The 19,049-nt window shown below is 46.2% G+C and overlaps 1 protein-coding gene across 1 annotated transcript; it reads left to right on the top strand.

Moving 5' to 3' along the window:
• Positions 1-422: 422 nt before the first annotated feature.
• EMC10 (ER membrane protein complex subunit 10) lies at positions 423-17,316 on the top strand. Its single transcript, XM_078868990.1, has 7 exons — positions 423-634; positions 3,420-3,486; positions 4,461-4,573; positions 5,224-5,322; positions 6,925-7,106; positions 7,338-7,431; positions 16,084-17,316. The coding sequence occupies exons 1-7, from the start codon at positions 461-463 to the stop codon at positions 16,186-16,188; spliced, it is 834 nt and encodes a 277-aa protein (XP_078725116.1). The 5' UTR covers positions 423-460; the 3' UTR covers positions 16,189-17,316.
• Positions 17,317-19,049: the final 1,733 nt, after the last annotated feature.

Raw genomic sequence — 19,049 nt, 5'->3', positions numbered from 1 at the left:
GGGGCGAGGAGATCATCACCCCCCCACACACTCCTAGGCCCCGCCCATTTCCCTCCAGGCCCCGCCCATTACCCGATAGGCCCGTCCATTCCCCTCCAGGCCCCGCCCATTCCCCTCTAGGCCCCGCCCATTCCCCTCTAGGCCCTGCCCATTCCCCTCCAGACCCAGCCCATTTCCAATCAGGCCCCGCCCATTACCCTAAAGGCCCGTCCATTCGCCTCCAGGCCCCGCCCATTCCCCTCTAGGCCCCGCCCATTCCCCTCCAGGCCCCGCCCATTTCCCTCCAGGCCCGCCCATTACCCGATAGGCCCCGCCCACTCCCCTCCAGGCCCCGCCCATTACCCGATAAGCCACGCCCCACACCTCGAGGCCCCTCCCGCTCCCTGCAAAGCCCCGCCTCTATTTCTAGACGCCCCGCCCCCTATTTCGAGACCCCGCCCCTTCCCCATTGACCCCCATCATGGCGGAGCGGCGTGCTGCTGCTGAAGCTGAACCCGGTAGCCGGGAGCGGCGTGCGCGGTCCTCCTCCTCGTCCCTCTCCTCGTCCTCCGGGCTCCTCGCCGCTGCCGCCTTCTGCTGCTGCTGCCTCGCGCTGCTGCTGCTGCTGCTGCCCGGCGTGGCCGTGGCCAGGAAGGTGCGGATGGGATGGCGGAGGCGCTTTAGCCCCCGACGTGAGGGGCGTGAGGGGCTGGAGGGGTGGTCGTGGCGAACCCCCTCGCCGGGCTGTGCACAGAGACAAAGACCCCCCCAACCCAACCCAGCGTAGCGTAGCCTGGCGTCCTAGCCTGGCGTCCTCGTAGCCTGGTGGGGCAAGGTGCTGTGACCGAGCCCCGGCAGTAGCGGCGGCGGCGGCACAGGGAAGGCCGCGGGCACGCGGCAGGCCGCGTTGGTGAACCCGCGAGGTTTGGCGTGGCAGGCGGGACGAGGGGAGGCCCCCCCAGGGCCCCAGGGCCTCGTCTCGTCCCGGGGAGTCTGCGGGGCTCACAGGCGGCTGCTCGCAGCGTGCGTTGAACTTCTTTCGCGCCGTACGTGGCCTAGCGGTGGTGGTGGTGGGGGGTGAGGCCAGCAAACTAAACACACCAGCGTCAGCTCTCTGAAGAGCTGAGGCTGCAGTGTCGATGTTGAGTGAGATACTGAACGTCAGGATTGTGGTCAGGAGCAGAGATTACGGGGCGCGGGGGGGGACGCATCTGAGCTGAGGCCCGAGAAAGCGTTTTGGTATGTGGCGATACCCATCACGATACCCACCATGATACCCATCACGATACCCATCACGATACCCATCACAATGTCCATCACGATACCCATCATCATGATATCTACCACGATACTCACCATGATACTCACCACAATGCCCATCACAATGTCCATCACGATACCCATCACGATACCCATCACAATGTCCATCACGATACCCATCACGATACCCATCACGATACCCATCACAATGCCCATCACAATGCCCATTATGATACCACGATACCCATCATGATACCCATCACGATACCCACCGTGATACCCACCACGATGCCGGCTCCCCCTTGTCCTGTGTGGCACCTGGGTAGGGATCAGCCGGCATTGTAACCTCACCTGGTCCCTAAACTAAACATCAATTACCTTCACTTGACCGTGGGAGTGACGTCACACGTGGTTTGTTATTCTTCACATCCTTCAAAGTGAAGGATTCTTATTCTTAGGTTTTTTCGGTAAGGTCACGTAGGTTAAAAAAAAAGAAATAAAATAATTTAATTGAGTTATTTTCATTTATTATTATTTTATTTCTATTTTTTACCTACGTGACTTTACCGAAAAAACCTAAGAATATGAATCCTTGCAGTCACGAAAGCTTCCAATCTAAAGTGAAGGATGTTTTCTGGCTCTTAGCAACATTTACAAAACATTGTTTTTAAACCAAATGTGGTTCCTTGCGTGCTGCCGACGGCATCCCCCGTAACGGAGACCAAACAATCCCCTTGGTGGAATATGAAGAGCGGTGCGTGGCATGCGCCACCCGAAGAGATTTGTGGCTGGACTCTGTTGAGAAATCCTCGAACTTGGCATCTTCAATTCTAGATTTGAAGCTTTCGTGACTGCAAGGATTCATATTCTTATGTTTTTTCGGTAAAGTCACGTAGGTAAAACATTAAAATTAATATTAATTTTATTTTACCTACGTGACTTTACCGAAACAACCTTAGAATTTGGCATCATCATCACTACTACTACTACACGCTTTCATTTAACTCACTCTGTCTGTTGTTGTATCCTCAAATCTTGTAACTCAATTTTAACCCACTTCCCAATGTGGTATCGACTGAAAACTTGGTATACTTGTGTCATACTGATGACAATACTATATTCTATCATAAAAATATATTTTTAAACATTCTTTTTTAGAGGTTATGTTTCGGCTTGGGTCTAATTGTCCACGCTCTTCTGACGTTGGCTGTAATTGGCCACGGTCCCTTACATTGTGGCAAGCTTCGGGGCCACTTCCTGGAGTCGTGGAGTTCTGCCATTACTAGTACATTTCATTAAAGCGTGTTTTAAAAAACGTTTTTTAAAAAAATGACTTATTTTGATGCTTGGCACAGTCGAGGGCGGCACGCGTTCCTCTCCACCGCGTCACGGTGCCACCGCCTCGCAACGAGAGTCGAGCATGAGGACCAAATCGATATCGGGGGGGAGGGGTTAGTGGTTTCTTATTTATCAGAGGTGGAATTTCGCCAAATGAAGTGCAACACCAAATTCAATTCTGATCGGTGTTTGTGTGTGCAGCCGCTGAATAGCGGGGCCGATCCCATGAACTCACTCTGAGAACCCCCTTTAATCGAATTGTTTATTGTATTATATTGTGTTGGCTTTATCGCATTGTTTTGTTTATTGTATTGTAGTGTTTATTTTTTTGTTTATTATATTGTATTGGACATTAATTTTTTTTTTACATTTGAGAAACTGCCTTAGTCCTCACGAAGCAACCCGTTATTTGAAATGGGTAAATGAGCAGTGATCGATTGGTGGTCTAACAGGGGTCATGGTGAGCGTGTTCACTCTGTGTTCACCGCTTGGTCATCTAACGGGTCATGGTGAGCGTGTTCACTCTGTGTTCACCGCTTGATGGTCTAACAGGGGTCATGGCGAGTGTGTTCACTCTGTGTTCACCACTTGGTGATCTCACAGGGGTCATGGCGAGTGTGTTCACTCTGTGTTCACCGCTTGGTGGTCTCACAGGGGTCATGGTGAGCGTGTTCACTCTGTTCACCGCTGCCCTAACGCGAGTTGGCAATTCTTAGGGTTGACTGAGCGACCAGTAGGTGGCAAGCATGGACCGGCGAATCAAGTTCTACCGTGGGTGCGAGACCTTTCCTTTGTTTGCTCACCCCTCTGCCGTGTCACCTTCTCCACCACCGTGTTCGCAGGCAGGCGATGGCATCGAGGTTGAGAACGGGGTGGTGAGCATCCCCCTGGAACACTCCTTTGAAGTTGGTGAGGCTCATCGCACACCGTCGGTCACTTCCATGAGCGAGTGAGCGGCGACATTTGCCGGTCGCACACCAAGCTGGGTTTCTGTGGCTTTGGCCAGCTCTGTGTGGTTGTGAATTGCTTCCGTTCCTTTTTTGTGAACCGATGTGGTTCTTTGTGCATTCCCCATGCATTGTGCGTCTCATTTTGATCTTCTTTCACTGACCTGTATCGTGTCCTGCCTGTATGCCTTCTGCATTCCGTGTCTGTTACCCCTCATGTCTTACTTCTCACGTGCTTTGTCTTCTGTGTCCTGTTTCTCGTGTGCCGTGTCCTAATTCTCCGCCCCATGGCTCCAGTGTCTCCCAGTGTCTCTTGTTGTACGCGATGTCCAACGTTTCGCGCCTGTGCCTCTCCCTTGATCCACGTTCTCCCGTGTGCGGTGGTCCCTCGGGAAGGAGGGGGGGGGGTGCTCATTACGCTGCACGTTCCCCGGGGCAACGACTGAGCGGCACCGCCACTTGTTGCAGGGAGGTTCGCAGCTCCACCTCTGGGGTCACCGTGGTCAAGGCTGCGGGTGTATTAACCGTACAAAGTTATATATATAAGCACCGTCTGGTTCACGGTGGACGCAAAAGATCCTGTGACATTAAAAAGAAGAGTGGCCCACGTCTTACGCCGATGTCACGATAACATTTTTAAAGATTACCCAGGGATTTTTACTTTGATCGTGAAAACCACCTGATCACGTCGCGCCTTGGCTGGATAACTTTACCCCGCGCGTAGCCGAGTGCTGCGCGCACCTTGTCAACAACGCGTTGGGGGCGGTTGCCGCTGGGGTTCCCCTCGGTTAGACTGCTGTCGGGCAACGGAATGGTCGACGTGAGTTGCGATGTAAGGTGCTGTGAGTTTGCTGATGCGTGGTAGCAAGTGCCCGCTATGAAGGCAAGATCGTTGCCGTCCCCCCCTCCCCCGTCGCTGTCGCCGCGCGAGTGCAGACGGCTCGGTGCAGTTCCGGCGACGCGGGACAGTGATTTGGCGTCCGCAGCGTGAGCACGCGGTTTCCATCTCCCAGCCGCCCTTCACCGATGACGAGAGGAACAAGCTACGGGTGATGCAACCAACGCAACCACCGCAACCGACGCAACCACCGCAACCAACGCAACCACTGCAACCACCGCAACCACTGCAACCATCGCAACCACCGCAACCGACGCAACCACCGCAACCAACGCAACCACTGCAACCACCGCAACCGACGCAACCACCGCAACCAACGCAACCACTGCAACCACCGCAACCAACGCAACCACTGCAACCACCGCAACCAACGCAACCACCGCAACCAACGCAACCAACGCAACCAACGCAACCAACGCAACCACCATATAAGCGGACAGTCGGTCAACAAATATCCTGATAAACTGAAAACCAGATTAACAGACAATCATATAACCAAATATTCAGATAAACTGCAAACCAGACGAACATATTAACATATATCCAAAATATGCACATGTCAAAATAGGTAAACGGACAGCAATTGAAATATATAGCCAGATAATTAGACAAGATAAATGCACACTCCGACAAACTCTCGTTAATGTAAACATGTTCAGTGGGTAGCGTCGTGTAACAAGTACTGGGACAGGTGCTGCAACGACTGCCGTTTAACGCCTGCCCGACACACTTACCGTTCCGTGTGCTGCGCTGCGTATCGTATCCCAATCGCCGTAACCTTTTGCGCTGTGCGGTCTTCAGGAAGTGGCGGAGGTGGATGGTCTGTACCGGATCCGTCTGCCCATCCCCATGGGAGGAGACGGGAGCTCGACAGAGTACGTCTTCACATTCGTGAGAGCCGTGAGTACCTCCCAATGTAACTTCCAATAAGCTCTACCTTTGTCTCCTGTGATAGCGAATTTGTCCTTGGAAGACTTTGAAACAAAAGCAATAGCTTCAAGCACACTAAAACCATCTGCTTGGTTTGGATATGTGGATGACACATTGGTGGTCTGGCCACATGGCAAAGATACACTGAACGTATTTCTAAATAATCTCAACTCGCAAAACCCATCCATACAGTTCACCATGGAAGTGGAAGCTGACAGAACTCGACCATTTGTGGATATTCTGCTCGGACGGGGTAGAAATGGTAAAATAACACACACAGTGTTTACAGAAATCGCATACTGATGCCTATCTGAATGCAGTCACACCATCACCCCACTCAGAAATCTGCTCTTATCAAGACGCTCATTCATCGAGCTAAGAAAGTGTCAGATGGTGACAGTCTGAGAAGTGAAATTCAACATGTTAAAGAAGCGCTGCAAATGAACGGTTACAATGATGCACAAATCAACAGGGCATTGAATGCCAAAACCAAATCAAATAACACGAGCATTGAAACTGCCCAAGTAATTAAAACGATAAAAATACCATACATTGTGGAAGTAATTGATAAACTAGCCAGGTGTTTTGAAAACAAAACATCCGAGTCAGATTTGGCACGGTACATAAAATACAGAAATTAATATCTGGTACAAAATATGTATTACCGAAGCTATCAACAGAAGGTGTGTACAGGATTCACTGCACGTGTGGTAAATGTTATGTTGGGCAAACAGGACGAATGATCAGCACGAGACTAAAGGAACATCAGAGAAATGTTACATTCTCGCAAATACAACTGTCAGCTGTAGCAGAACACGTGTGCCAACAAGGACACTCAATTGATTTTGATAATGTTGAAGTTCTGTGCAAAACTAGCTACTACTGGCCAAGACTAATTAGATAATCTATCGAAATTGAAAGAAGTACAAATAATTTTCACCGGATAGCTACTGCCTTAGTGCTGTGTGGAAGCGAATCATCAAATAATACATTATTTAAATGCATGCCTATGAAGGGCAGCGTACTTCAATAGGGATTACCGTTGGTACGGCTATTTTAATACACACAATAGACAGGAAGGACAAGATCAAAGGACTCGCATACTGCACATGCATCATGTACCTTGACTCCGTAATCCCCCCCCCCCCCCCACGTAGCGCAACAGCGCAGAAGCGTGGTCACCATATCTACGTCTCTATATAAGGAACAAGACAGGTTGACTTCTCCACAAATCTGGCTGTCGCCTGATGAAGCTAGTTATAATTACTGGCAAAACATCGTACTCAGTTTGTAAATGTTCTAGCTTGGCTCTCCAACACACCGGTTAGTGCTGTACTAGTGGCGAATTGGCCACGTTCTGTTTACGTGACAACCCTTACTAGTTGGCTGTGTTGGGTGGTGGCGGGTTGAACGACACATTTATACATTTACGCGATCTAACCCAAAGAACCTGTATTATGGATGATATTGGTCGCGAAAGCCTTCGTGTTAAAGAGCTTCACAGCTCATCGGATTCCTCCCGCAGTCTGAATGATCATTCCGTTGTGTGCGCCGTGCGCCTGTGGTGCCCAGTGCGCCCTGCTGGAGGCCCAGCTGTCGGACTTGCTCACGCTGCACCTGGACGCGGTGGGCGCCATCGCTGGCATCTCCCTCGAGGTGGTACCCGGCGGTTGCCACGGCTACGAGGTCGAGGACGTGGACCTGGAGAACTTCAACACGACCTTGACCGTGACGACGCCGGTCGTCCTGCTAGGGTGAGCGTTCTCTCCCCCCACCCCCGCCCCCCTGCAGAGAGAGGTGCACAACAGCGGAGAAACGGTGACCCCCACATATGCACAACACATTTTTTTGTCCGTCGCTCGATTGTCCTTCCAGACCATTATACAGCAGCATTTGTTTAATGAAGCGAAACTCTGGGCCGATGTTGCGACGACGGTGTCACGCGCGCTCTCATGGTGCCGATGGTGATATTGTGTTGTCGCTAGACCGGAGACTGCGTCGTACATACAGCGCCTGGAGCAGGAGCAGGCGCAGAGGACCAAGAACCCACAGGAGCAGAAGTCGTTCTTTGCCAAATACGTGAGATGCAAACGCACGTGGACATGCACGCACCACTGCCTCGATGCTCCGTTCGGGAAACGTCGCGGTCCACATTTTAAACATAATCCAAGTTGATTGCCGGAGCTACAAATTAGAAAGAATGCTGAATGCAATTGTATGTAAAGTATAACACTTGGCATGGCATGAGTTGCGTGACGATAGGGTCTCTAAGAGTTGTTCAAGGAAAGTGAGCAGAGTGCAGACGCAACAGGAAGTTGGTGGGGGTGGTCTCAGCATTGGGCCTTCCGATTGGCTCAGGCTTTTCAATTTAGACTTACAACTTTCGTGCCTGCAATAGTAACTTAGTGGCTAAGGTTTTTCAATAGCAACTTAGTGGCTAAGGTGTTTCAACAGTAACTTAGTTGGTAAGGTTTTTCAACAGCAACTTAGTTGCTAAGGTTTTTCAACAGTAACTTGGATGTGTGCTGAACCTTCAACGATTGAAGGAGGGCCTCGAGATTATGAATACGAATCCTGAGCTGTTTCTAAAATACACATCCATCATTGTTTATGTTTTTATTTGTTTGTATCACTGGTAACACATCCTTCACGAGGAGATTTTAGTTCGTATAATTTTGAAACGAGAGATGTGGCATCTTAATTACCGTTTGAAATTCTACATTCTGTATTAAAATGTAAATACGGGGGCTAAATGAGAGCACCGTGCGCTCTGTCTGCATGATGTCTGGATCCGACCTCCTGGCCGTCCCTGTGTATCTCAGGTCACCCTCGTCTTGATCGTCTCTTCGTGGCTGTCGGGGTCACATTGCCGTTAGGGCTCGAAATGCTGCTTGGATCCGAGAGTGCTCATGGTTCTGTTGTGAATGAACACACAAGCCAGCCCACTCCACATCCTCGCTCTCTTGCCGCCTCGGTTTAAAGTTCTTACGTGTGTAGGGTGGCCGTGCGGGTTTCCCCCCCCCCCCTCCACCGGTACGTTCGTCAAGAAGGATAGGCTTGGGGGCCGTCCATAAATGACGTCACGCACCTGGGGGGGGGCGGTCAGACATTTGTGACGATGTGTGACGAGGTGGGGGGGGGGTTTGAGAAATGTGACGTCACATCAAAATGCGCAACTTTAAATAAATATAGACAACACGTTCTACTTAATTAAATAGACTTTTTAATAAATGTTTTCTCCTATAACATTAGAGTGCAGCGCCACATTAATTACGCACTACAATGACAATAGTTTAAAGCGATTTGAAGCATGTTTTATTTTCAAAATGTAAATATGGTTTTGGGGGGGGGACAGGGGTAGAGCTTTGTGACGTCATATTTGAGGGGGGGTCTGACTTTTTGTGACGCCGTGTGACGAGGGGGGGGGGGGAGGTCAAAAATCGTCCAAAATCGCGTGACGTCATTTATGGACGACCTCTTGCGACACCGGGGCCTTCGCGTGGGGAGCTGTTGGTCTCTTGAACCACCGCCTCTGGTGACGAGCCCTGCCTGCTGTGGCGGCTTGTGTAAGCACGGCGCGCCTGCGATAACATCAGCACGGTGGGCTACGTACGGGGGCGAAAGTTCAACATGCGCACAAGTGCGTGGTGTGCAGTGCCACGATCGTCGAGGTGCTCGTCACCACCTTCTTAGACAAACACGCAGCCGCCGCCACAGTAGGACCCCCGCCCGCTTTGGTGACACACGCTCGGGTGTCTGAGTGTTTTGTTGTTGTTGTTGGTGATATTGTTCTTGGAGATTACGGCCTCCGCTGACTGGGGGTGAGCAGCCTCTCTTGAACAGAGGGGGTGGTGTCATCGCCGCGTGGCTCACCACTCACGTCGTGTTCGCCTGCCTAAGTTGTTGTGTTCACCAGTCTAGTCGTGTTCGCCTGCCTAAGTTGTTGTGTTCACCTGTTGAGGTGTGAACCAGCACCACAGAGAATGTTTATATTGATCATGTTTCTCTTCCAGACACAGCGGCTGACTGGGGGGTTGTTGTGCATGCGAGTGGATGTTTGAGAATGTGTGGCCGTGTGCACTATCCAACCCGTAATTATGCACTCACAGACGTTGCTGTTATACAACTTTGTGCCTACAGGTGTGGACTTGTACGCTTGCTAACAAACATTAGCCCACGGAATTCTTGTACACTTGCTTGCACGCGTACCCCGAGCTATAAATGCCCTGATAGTGACGTTGTCTTTGTGCTGTTCACTTGTTAGCGTTCTCTGGTCTGACACTGGTGAGACCAGGCCCTCAAGAAGGCTGTCTCTGGTGTAGACCAATCAGTGTCAAAGACAATGCCCATTCATTACCAGAGCGTGTCTTGTTTGCATGTTCATCACAAGGACTGTGTGTGGTTAATGCAGACACGATTCCTTGCAAAAGGTTTCCATTTGGTGTTTGAACATCTTAAAGCTTCCTGTTTTATTGCCAGATAGGGTAGAATCTATTCTTATTTTTTTTCTTACATTTGAATCATCTCACAAGCAACGGACACCACCGATGTAATATTATTGCAGATCACCAATTACACCACAATCGTGGCGTCGCTCAGATCATATGGCAAAGGCAGCCATCTCAGACTCCATACGAAGAAGCAGGGAAAACTGTGCACCAAATTAACATTTCCCCCCAGGCTCCACTCCACTTTGCGATATTCTCACAGGAGCTTTTTGTCAATTGTAACAACGGCAAATTGCTCAAAATGAGGTGTAAAAATAAAGCCTATTTATGTGTTATTCCCTTGGAGGACATCACATTCGCGAGTCAACTCTTGCCGATTTTTTTGGTCAAATTTGTTGTCCCAATTCAAGGATTTCAGCATCACCAGTTCAGTGTTTTTGACATCGCCATTGTGAGCTCAGTCATCTGATGCACTCATTGGTGAGCGATAACCGCAGGTATTGTGAACTATCGTTACTGATAGTTGCACGTAATGTGTAACCAGCAACACAATTCCTAAAGACTGACATGTATTAATAAGACATCAATGCCATGTGTGTGCACACACACGCGTGTGCACACGCACATGCGTGTGCACGCACGCACACAAACTCGTGTTTCGTTGAGTAGCCTCCAGAAGCTTCGTACTTGTCCACCATTGAAACATTTCCTAATCCTTGACCCTCATCCCCTGCGACCCTTTTGACCTGATCTCATGTCCTGCATGAACCCCACCTCCTCCCCCACCAATCACCACACCCAACCATCCCCTCCCATATCCCCCCCCCCTCCCATATTCTACCCCCCCCCTCCCACATTCTACCCCCCCCCCCCCATCCATTGCGCCTTTCCTCTCCCTCCCTTCAGTGGCATCTCATTTTGGGCGGTGCCGTTTTACTGATGGCGACCGGGGCCGTTAAACCACCGCCTCCCCCGGAGGCCTAGTATGGCTGCAGAGCGAGGACGGAGCGAGTGCCTGTAAGGGGCGGGCGGGTGGGGGGTTGCTGCTGATGCTGCTGATGCTGCTGCTGATGCTGCTGATGCTGATGCTGCTGCGTGGGGCTTGTGAGCCGGCCTGCAGGGAATCTATCCTGGCCAGCGGTCGTGGTGGTAGCAGCAGGCTTGCATCTGCAGTCGACCAGTGAAACGTCCGATATGTTCACTAGCAGCCTCGCCAGGTTTCATATCCCCCCCCCCTCTTCAAGGCAGTTATGCTGGGGACATTTGTCCTCTTATTGGGCTGTGGGAGCAAGCTGGGGCGCCAAAACGAAGGCCACACGTACAAATCGGGTGTCACGCTACAATGTAAAGATGCCTTCTCACTGCACTACCTGAAATATAGAGGCACCTCGCCCTTCTTGTAGGTGGATATCCGCGCGCATGTGGTCCGCCAACGCTGCAATCCAAGTTTTAATGGATTGTCGGCACGTGCACCCCAGCACTAGTCCGAATGGCGTGTAGTTTCATCCTCCAAACTAAATTGTCACACGTTGAATAACAAAAACATATGTTGCCATGGTCTTCACGTAACTAAACCGGTACTCGGGTTTTCCTTGCAAAATCTAAATGTAACTTAAATGCTTTAAATGGGGTTGCCCGGGTAAGCGACAGTGAAAAAACCCACGATCACAAGTGGGAGTGCAAGAGTCTAATTACGTGTAACAATAAATGTACACGTATGTGCACGATTGCACACGCCCTTTACACATAGACCTCCTGTCAAAACCACGCTAAATGTATTAATCTGCCGTACACAATATTATTCATAAGAGGTTTTTGGGTTAAATCGCGTAAATATAAATGTGTCGTTAAACCCGCCACCACCCGACACAGCCAACTAGTAAGGTTTGTCACGTAAACAGACGTGACAATTCGTTACTAGTACAGCACTAACCGGTTGTGTGTCGGAGACTAAATGTGGATTTACGTTACGAGTAACGAATTGGCATGTTCTATTTACGTGACAACCCTTACTCTAATTGGCTGTGTTGGGTGGTGGCGGGTTTAACGACACATTTATATTTACGCGATCTAACACAAAAACCGCATGGATAATATTGATCGCGAAAGCCGACTGCTGCCCCGTGTTCAACTCACGATATTACTGTTGAACCAAGTTCTTGGTGTCTTTCCACCTGTAACCACCAGGTGTCCCTGTACACAGCTGAGCACTGGGTATTGCTCAATCTCCCATTGCCACATTTTTGGCGGTGACCAGGCGTTTAAAATAGCGTCACGCGCTACTCATTTGATCAGCCCCAGAGGTACGATGGCTTCACAGGTGATGGGGTGGACATGTTAAACTTCTATATTATCGTTTAAAAAAAGTTTACTTCCACAATCTGTATTTGTTGATAGCTTAAAATGTTATTTGTCCACCTGTGGGTTTTATGGATAAATCATAAGCCAGGAGGGAGCCCACTTGAAGCAATGTGTAGATGTTTGCAAGGGAGACCCGAGTGGGAAATTAATGTACATAAATACTGGCGCTACAACACGCTGCTAAAGATAGGTAAATGTCAAATTAAGAAATAACTCCAATGAAATTTTTTTTTTATAATGTAGTTTACAAGTATAAACATTACATTTTTAAAAAAGCATAATTAATAAATAACAATTATTTGTTTCTCCAGTTAGGCATGTTGACATTTGATCTAAACTGGCTTTGGATAACATTACAATGAGCACTGTCTAGTACAGAATTTCTTAGAGCATCGTCGGTACGTGGACTTATTATTTATTTTAAAAAGGTTAAATACACCCACCAATTGTGGCCACACGTATAGCGGCTTGAGAAAAAAATCCCATTGGCAATCTACGCGCAGTTGGTTCATTTACGAACCGTAACTTAACTCTCGGGGTAAACTCCTTGGTCACTATTCTTGGTTCTTTCGGTAAAGTCACGTAGAAGGGAGATAATAAAATAATACAAATATAAAACAATAAAAATTCTCACGACGTTTCGACTGCAACACAGGCAATCGTCATCAGGTGTGAAATCCACAGCAAGAAAATTTTCACTGTTAAGCGTGTGTTCTCGCACAGCTTCAATCGACACAAAATTGCAGAGTTCCTCTCTGGCGAGTGGTGGCAGTGGTGAGCGGTGATGGTGTCGAGATTGTAAGGAAACCCCTGCAATACAGCAAGCTTCTGTGAAACCCATTACAAACATGCCCTCCACTGTTTGAGGTCTCACATTTATTTCCCTGTTTTCTGAAAATGGAAATTTTAAGTGGTTGCACATTACACATCTGATCATTGGTAAAACAGAAATCTCTGGTATGATTGAAGGGCTCGGAATATATCTTAAGAAACCCTCGTGTTGGTACACTTTGCACAGAGTTGGTGAAACAATGCTAAACGTATTAATGTTTTGTAGAAATAAACATGCGGACATAAAAGGTTTATCCAGATTTGTAGTTAGATTACTGACGATAAATAACTTTCATTGACCCATTGGTCTGTACAAGTAAGCACTGGGCCAATATTCAGATGGATTAGCTGCAATTTCCTTTAAATTTTTTAATATTAGTAATCAATTTTATGACAATTTGCTGAAGTACACAAAACCTTGTCTGGAGAATATATCGAACTCTAGTTTCATAAGGTGTCATTTACCTTTTATGGAATATTCAGATATATTTAGATGTAAAATTATGCCCAGAATAATATCTCAAATTATAGTTTTTCCTCCCCACAAATTGCGATTAAAAATAAGTAGGCAATGGTTATATTTGAAAGTAAAACCTATAAGAACAGGTTTTACCCTTTCTGGTAATAAAACAGGGGGTGTTAAAACCCCAAACAGAAACCTTTTTCAAGGAATCGTGTCTGCATTAACCACACACGGTACTTGTTGTGAACATGCAAACAAGACATGCTTCTGGTAATATCTGGCAGTGTCTTTGAAACTGATTGGTCCACATTCAGTTTCACAATCAAAAGGATTTTCGTCTTTTGGCGTTCTCTGGTCTAACCCTGGTTGAGACTAGGCCCTAAAGAAGGCTGTCTCGGCTATAGACCGATCAGTTTCAAAGACAATGCCATTATTACCATAGCATGTTTTTGTTTGCATGTTCACAATTATGTGTGGTGAATGCAGACACGATTCCTTGCAAAAGGTTTCTGTTTGGTGTTTTAACATCTTAACACAACTGTTTTATTGCCAGAAAGGGTAAAATCTATTTTTATATATTGATACTGGCAATGGTCACACATGTTATAGTAAAAACGATTGCGTTAAATGATCTCCGGGCCTTCCCAGACGATTCATATTAGCATTTGTTCCAGCAACTTCTCTGCAAGTATGATGTGATGGGGGATGATGGTGGTCCCTGCAGACTGAAGTTTGCTTTTTTTTAACACAGCTTTATTCTTGGTCAAATTGCTCCGTCTGAGTTGTTGCCGAGGTCGTGCTTGCGTGTGAATTAAGAGTTGTAAAAAGAAAAAATGCACTTGTACCATTTTTTGGTTTAAAAAAAATACGAATTTTCCCAGTGTTGAACAAAGGTTTTTTTGTGATTTGCAGTATTTTGTTGTCCTCATAGTTGTCTCGGCACAGTTTGAACACTTTTATCAAACCAAACGTGGGTATCGAAAACTGCAAATGAAATTTAAGGGACTGCATTGGCAGTGGCATAGAAACACATTCGATATACTTGATTAGGAAGTTGGCATCATTTATATAATTTAGTATTTCCTCCTGGTGAAAACATAGGAAGGTGTAAAATGTAATCTGTGATAATACCAGTCTCCTGTTCCTTATTGTTATACATATTTTAACGTTATAAAGAAATATTTGTTCTTGGCAGTGAAGTGTTTTTAGCCATATAAATACAACTCTGTCCCCCTATTGAAGTGTCTACTGACAATTTGAAACAAACCTTAAACTGATGCAATAGTGCACTATGTAAGAATGTGGTGCTGCATGATTGGTGGAGGTGCAGGGGTGTGTGTTGTGTGTGCGAGTCCAATAATCACCGGTGGAGGGAACGTGTGCGCGCGTATGTGCTCACTAACAACACTTGCTTGTACGGCTTCGAAGACTAAACACGAGATTTATGTTTGTTCGTTTTTCTTCATTGAAGGACTGTTGTGGCGATTATAGTGAGTGCACAGAATGATTATACTGAGCCTAATTTGATTGCAGGCCACGATGCACTAAACTTGTAGCATTCTATGTGAGCTTTGGTCTTGGCTTTCCCTACATCGACTCGGTATAAATGGACAATTGGTGGTAAGGTTTTGTGGTTAACGAACACCGCACTCGGGGTGATTTAAGCAGCTTCATACTTGATGGTAGCTTCACCAACATTCCATCGTGCGGCTTACCAGCCTTAAGAGACACTCGCTAGAAGCACTTCACACTGCAGCGTGTCAGGGCAAATGGTGATGTCTTTTTAAAAGTTTTACATTTGGTCAGAAACACCACTGCTCAGCCCTACCTCCAGTTAATAAATTCCCCTAAATCTAGACTGATACAGCTGGCTTCAGAGTTTCTGAGTAATGCATACCACGTTCAATCTAACATTTGATGTTATCTTAGAAATAAAATAACCTGTTTTTAAATTGGCAAACTAAAAAAATCACGTTTGCTGATTAAACAGTTGAGTAGTGTACTTGATTCTATTCTGAACATCGATTGATTTGTTTAAAATCTGCATTTCGTTTCTACCTAAATGCTTTTTGAAAACACTCAAATACTTGCCACGTGATGGAACAAATAACATCTTAGAACAATGAGGAATGTGGAAGTGCTTAAATTGTGAACTTTAAAGAGCCAGCTATATAGTTCGTCATGAACCTCTTTTTCATGAGGAACGACGAAGCGATTGGCGTGCATGACCGTAAACTCGCACATTTCAACATTATCAAAATATTTCTTAAAACATGTTTTTTCATTTATGTTGTTGGCCACATTGCTAGGGGGTGTGGGTACACTGTGTACTCTTGTTGAAATGAAAATTGCAATACAAGCCAAACACAATTTTGAGTTTGCATTTTTTCCAAAAAATTGCAAAGCAAAGAGGCAGTTTAATTTTCCCAGGGACCAATTTTTAATCTGGTATTTTTACTCCGATCTGAACATGTAGTCAAGTTAACCTTGCATTTAGGCTCCATCCATTGTAGCCAAGAGCAGAGTAGTAATTGGTTATGGGCAAAGCTTGAATGAGCTATGGCACAGCTGATGTTGTTCACTGGCATGACATGGTGGTAATCTGTTGCATGTTTTGTGTTCTTGCAGTGGATGTACATAATCCCCATAGTGCTGTTCTTGATAATGTCGGGAGCGCAAGACCCCGGCAACCAGGGAGGCGGCGGCGGTGGTGGAGGCGGCGGCCGGGGATGACATCCTTTGCACTGCTCAAAACACTCGCAGCCATGTGCATGCACATCAGCAGACACCATCAATTCAGCCTGTGGATTCTGTGCAAGAATGTTTATACTCACGTGTTATAGACTTGACCATCATCCCACTCCAGATGTGCAAAACATGGATACATAAAAACTCACAAGATGTGTACACACAATTTACACAACGGGACAGGCATTCCAATAAGTTCACATATTTGGGCTATGACTTTTAATTCGATTATGGATTGTTTTGTATTTTGCGAATGAGCCTTGCAGGCACTGAATTCAGTACAAGTAATACATACGACCCAAAATTGTGACAATTCATCGAGTCACAATCCTGCTTAATAACAAATCAAAATTGTGAGTGGGGCAAGTTGTTACTTGCCTTCGAAACACGGCGACTTGCTAAAAATAGAGCAGTTGCAGACATGTACAGTTTCACACGTGGGACACCTCCATAAATATCCTCGGGACCGGAAACACCAATTCACGCGTGTGTAAACCCAAACATTTCAGGTATGTACACGTGTATATGCAGTAATGCGCACAAGACACCATGACGCATACATGTGGACGACTGGTGGTAAACAGTTCAAGTCTGGATACAAATCTGATTCTGAACCTAAGGGTGTTTGCATATCCGATGGGCTGACAGTGGAGTCCCATATGATCAGGATTGTATATTTACTGTAAGCTTAACCAATGTAATTTATTAGTAATCTATATGAAACAAAGTAATAAACTAAAATAAATTGGATGTGTTAATGTCCAGGCAGGTATGGAATATGCAGTAACCTTAACTTCCCTAGCATTGAAAATGTCTGAAAAAATTGGTGTTTTTAACTTCTGGAAAAGTCTGAATGGGCTGAACATACATTAATAATGAATTTTTTTTACACTCGTGATAGCTTGATCAATGGTACCATACATAGTCTGATTCAGTTCCAAGATATCTGATTTTATGGCCGATCTAATCTGTTCTGAATAAACACGCAGACATCCAAACAGTCATTTACACATGTCCAGACATGCTGTTACTCAATACAATTTTAATTCTGTAAATGCACAAAACATGGCTGAATTATCCACAACAATTTAAAATAAATATCAATTCAAAACAGACTGCAGGCATTGTGCATTCTTTTATAAACTTGAAACAGAACTTGTGGCATGGGTTGTGATGACCGAGAGGTGAAGGGTCATGTACTCGGCGGCATTCAAAACTGTAAAATAGCCGTCGTGATTTGAACGTGTTGAAAACGAGTAAACATTGCCTTTGTTAGAAAAGGCAGCTGCACATTAAATTTAAGACGAGGCATAAATGGCAATAGCCTGAACAGCAAAGAGAAATATTTGCATGAACGAACGTCACGGTTCAGTTCAGCGTGTTCATTTTTGGAGAAATGTCTCCAAATGGAGCGCTTCCCACCTGCCGGGCCAGGGCTCGCATGTGGCAAAACCTTAAAATTCGAACGAGCTTCTTGGCTCAAATACACTTCTGATTCTGAAGACACGAGTTCATAATGTGACTTCTGATTAAGCACAGCACAAACTGCAAAATACTGTACGACCAACATTTGTAAATAGGAGTAGAGCATGTGAATTGGTGTAAATGCTTTGATCTTTAATGTGTGTGTGTGCATGTTTGGAGTTCCTGTATGCGGTCTTTGAAAAGCAAGTTCGACTTTGGGTCAAAAAATCTGGCAACGCCAGCGATGCTCGCAATCCACCACTAACCCAACACACCAAACAATGATTGTGCCAACCTTAATAGGCGTTTCCCAAAAGCACCCATAGGTCAGTAGAGCTGGACTATTTGATTTGTGAATAATTTTATGAAGCCAAGTGTATGCATGTCTGAGAAGTGGGCTTTTACATATATAAGCAATCGTATGCATTTTGGGGGAACATCTGTCACCATCTATATCTCACTAGCATGCCCAGTGTAGTCTAACATTACTGGTGAAGTTGGTTATCGATGTTAACAAAAGGCATTTTATGAGGCCAAGCATATCGTGGATTCCCAAAATTTTGCACCACAGCCTTCCATAGACACTATGACCTGGCGTCAAACCAATATCGTGACACTGAATGCCCTGCACAAATGTCTGAATGTCCATGATGGACACCCACAGCTATGTAGAATCAAATTTGAGGTGTGGGGGTTCAAAGTGCAGCGTGCTAACCACTCTTCCACGGCTGCACCGTGTGTAAATGTAATTATAGGTAATAATTAAATTAATTTATATATTTGAAGTATGCCAGTCATACCCCTACAATGGAAGGGGCCTCCTACAAATTAGTCAAGCTTCAATAGATGTTTTATTTCCTGTAATTGTAAAAACATGACTTTGAACCCTTCATTGAAATAAGAACTTTAATGGCAAGGTGATGGGGATGCAGTATTTTTAGATCCACGATGTCGCCCTTCAACAGTTACTATCCCTGGCATGGGAAGCTTATGTTTATCAAAATAAGACAAAAACAGACCACTCCTCTGGATCCAAATGCCATCTGGCAGCATCCGAGACTGCGGACGTGCGTATGATGTTGACCTGTACTGAGCATGTGTTGATGCTATGTGCCCGAAGTGAGTCAAATGGAAAAAAAAAACCTTGCAGTCCTCAAAAATCCCTTTAGGAAAACATATGTTTTACTACTACCAGCATGACACTTGCAATTCGACTTGTGAATTTTAACTCGAGGTTATTGTGGGATTGATTTAAGCTCCGACTAGTTCTGGGTTCAGCTTGCAGTCAAAACTATGCTTTGTCCAAATCACTACAGATAAGGCCAGGATTTTTGTTATTTCCCTATGTTTGTTATTTTTTGATATCTACACAAGCGTTACTA

Source organism: Lampetra fluviatilis, chromosome 27 (assembly GCF_964198595.1).
Source record: "Lampetra fluviatilis chromosome 27, kcLamFluv1.1, whole genome shotgun sequence".
Lineage (NCBI taxonomy): Eukaryota > Metazoa > Chordata > Hyperoartia > Petromyzontiformes > Petromyzontidae > Lampetra > Lampetra fluviatilis.
This window is presented reverse-complemented; position numbering and strand designations above follow the sequence as displayed.

Bases quoted from the DNA above. Each gene is read 5' to 3' on its own strand.
- EMC10 (XM_078868990.1), top strand. From the start codon at position 461: ATGGCGGAGCGGCGTGCTGCTGCTGAAGCTGAACCCGGTAGCCGGGAG. The intron at 7,107-7,337 runs GTGAGCGTTCTC...TGTTGTCGCTAG, and splicing joins ACGCCGGTCGTCCTGCTAGG to ACCGGAGACTGCGTCGTACA. The intron at 7,432-16,083 runs GTGAGATGCAAA...GTGTTCTTGCAG, and splicing joins AGTCGTTCTTTGCCAAATAC to TGGATGTACATAATCCCCAT.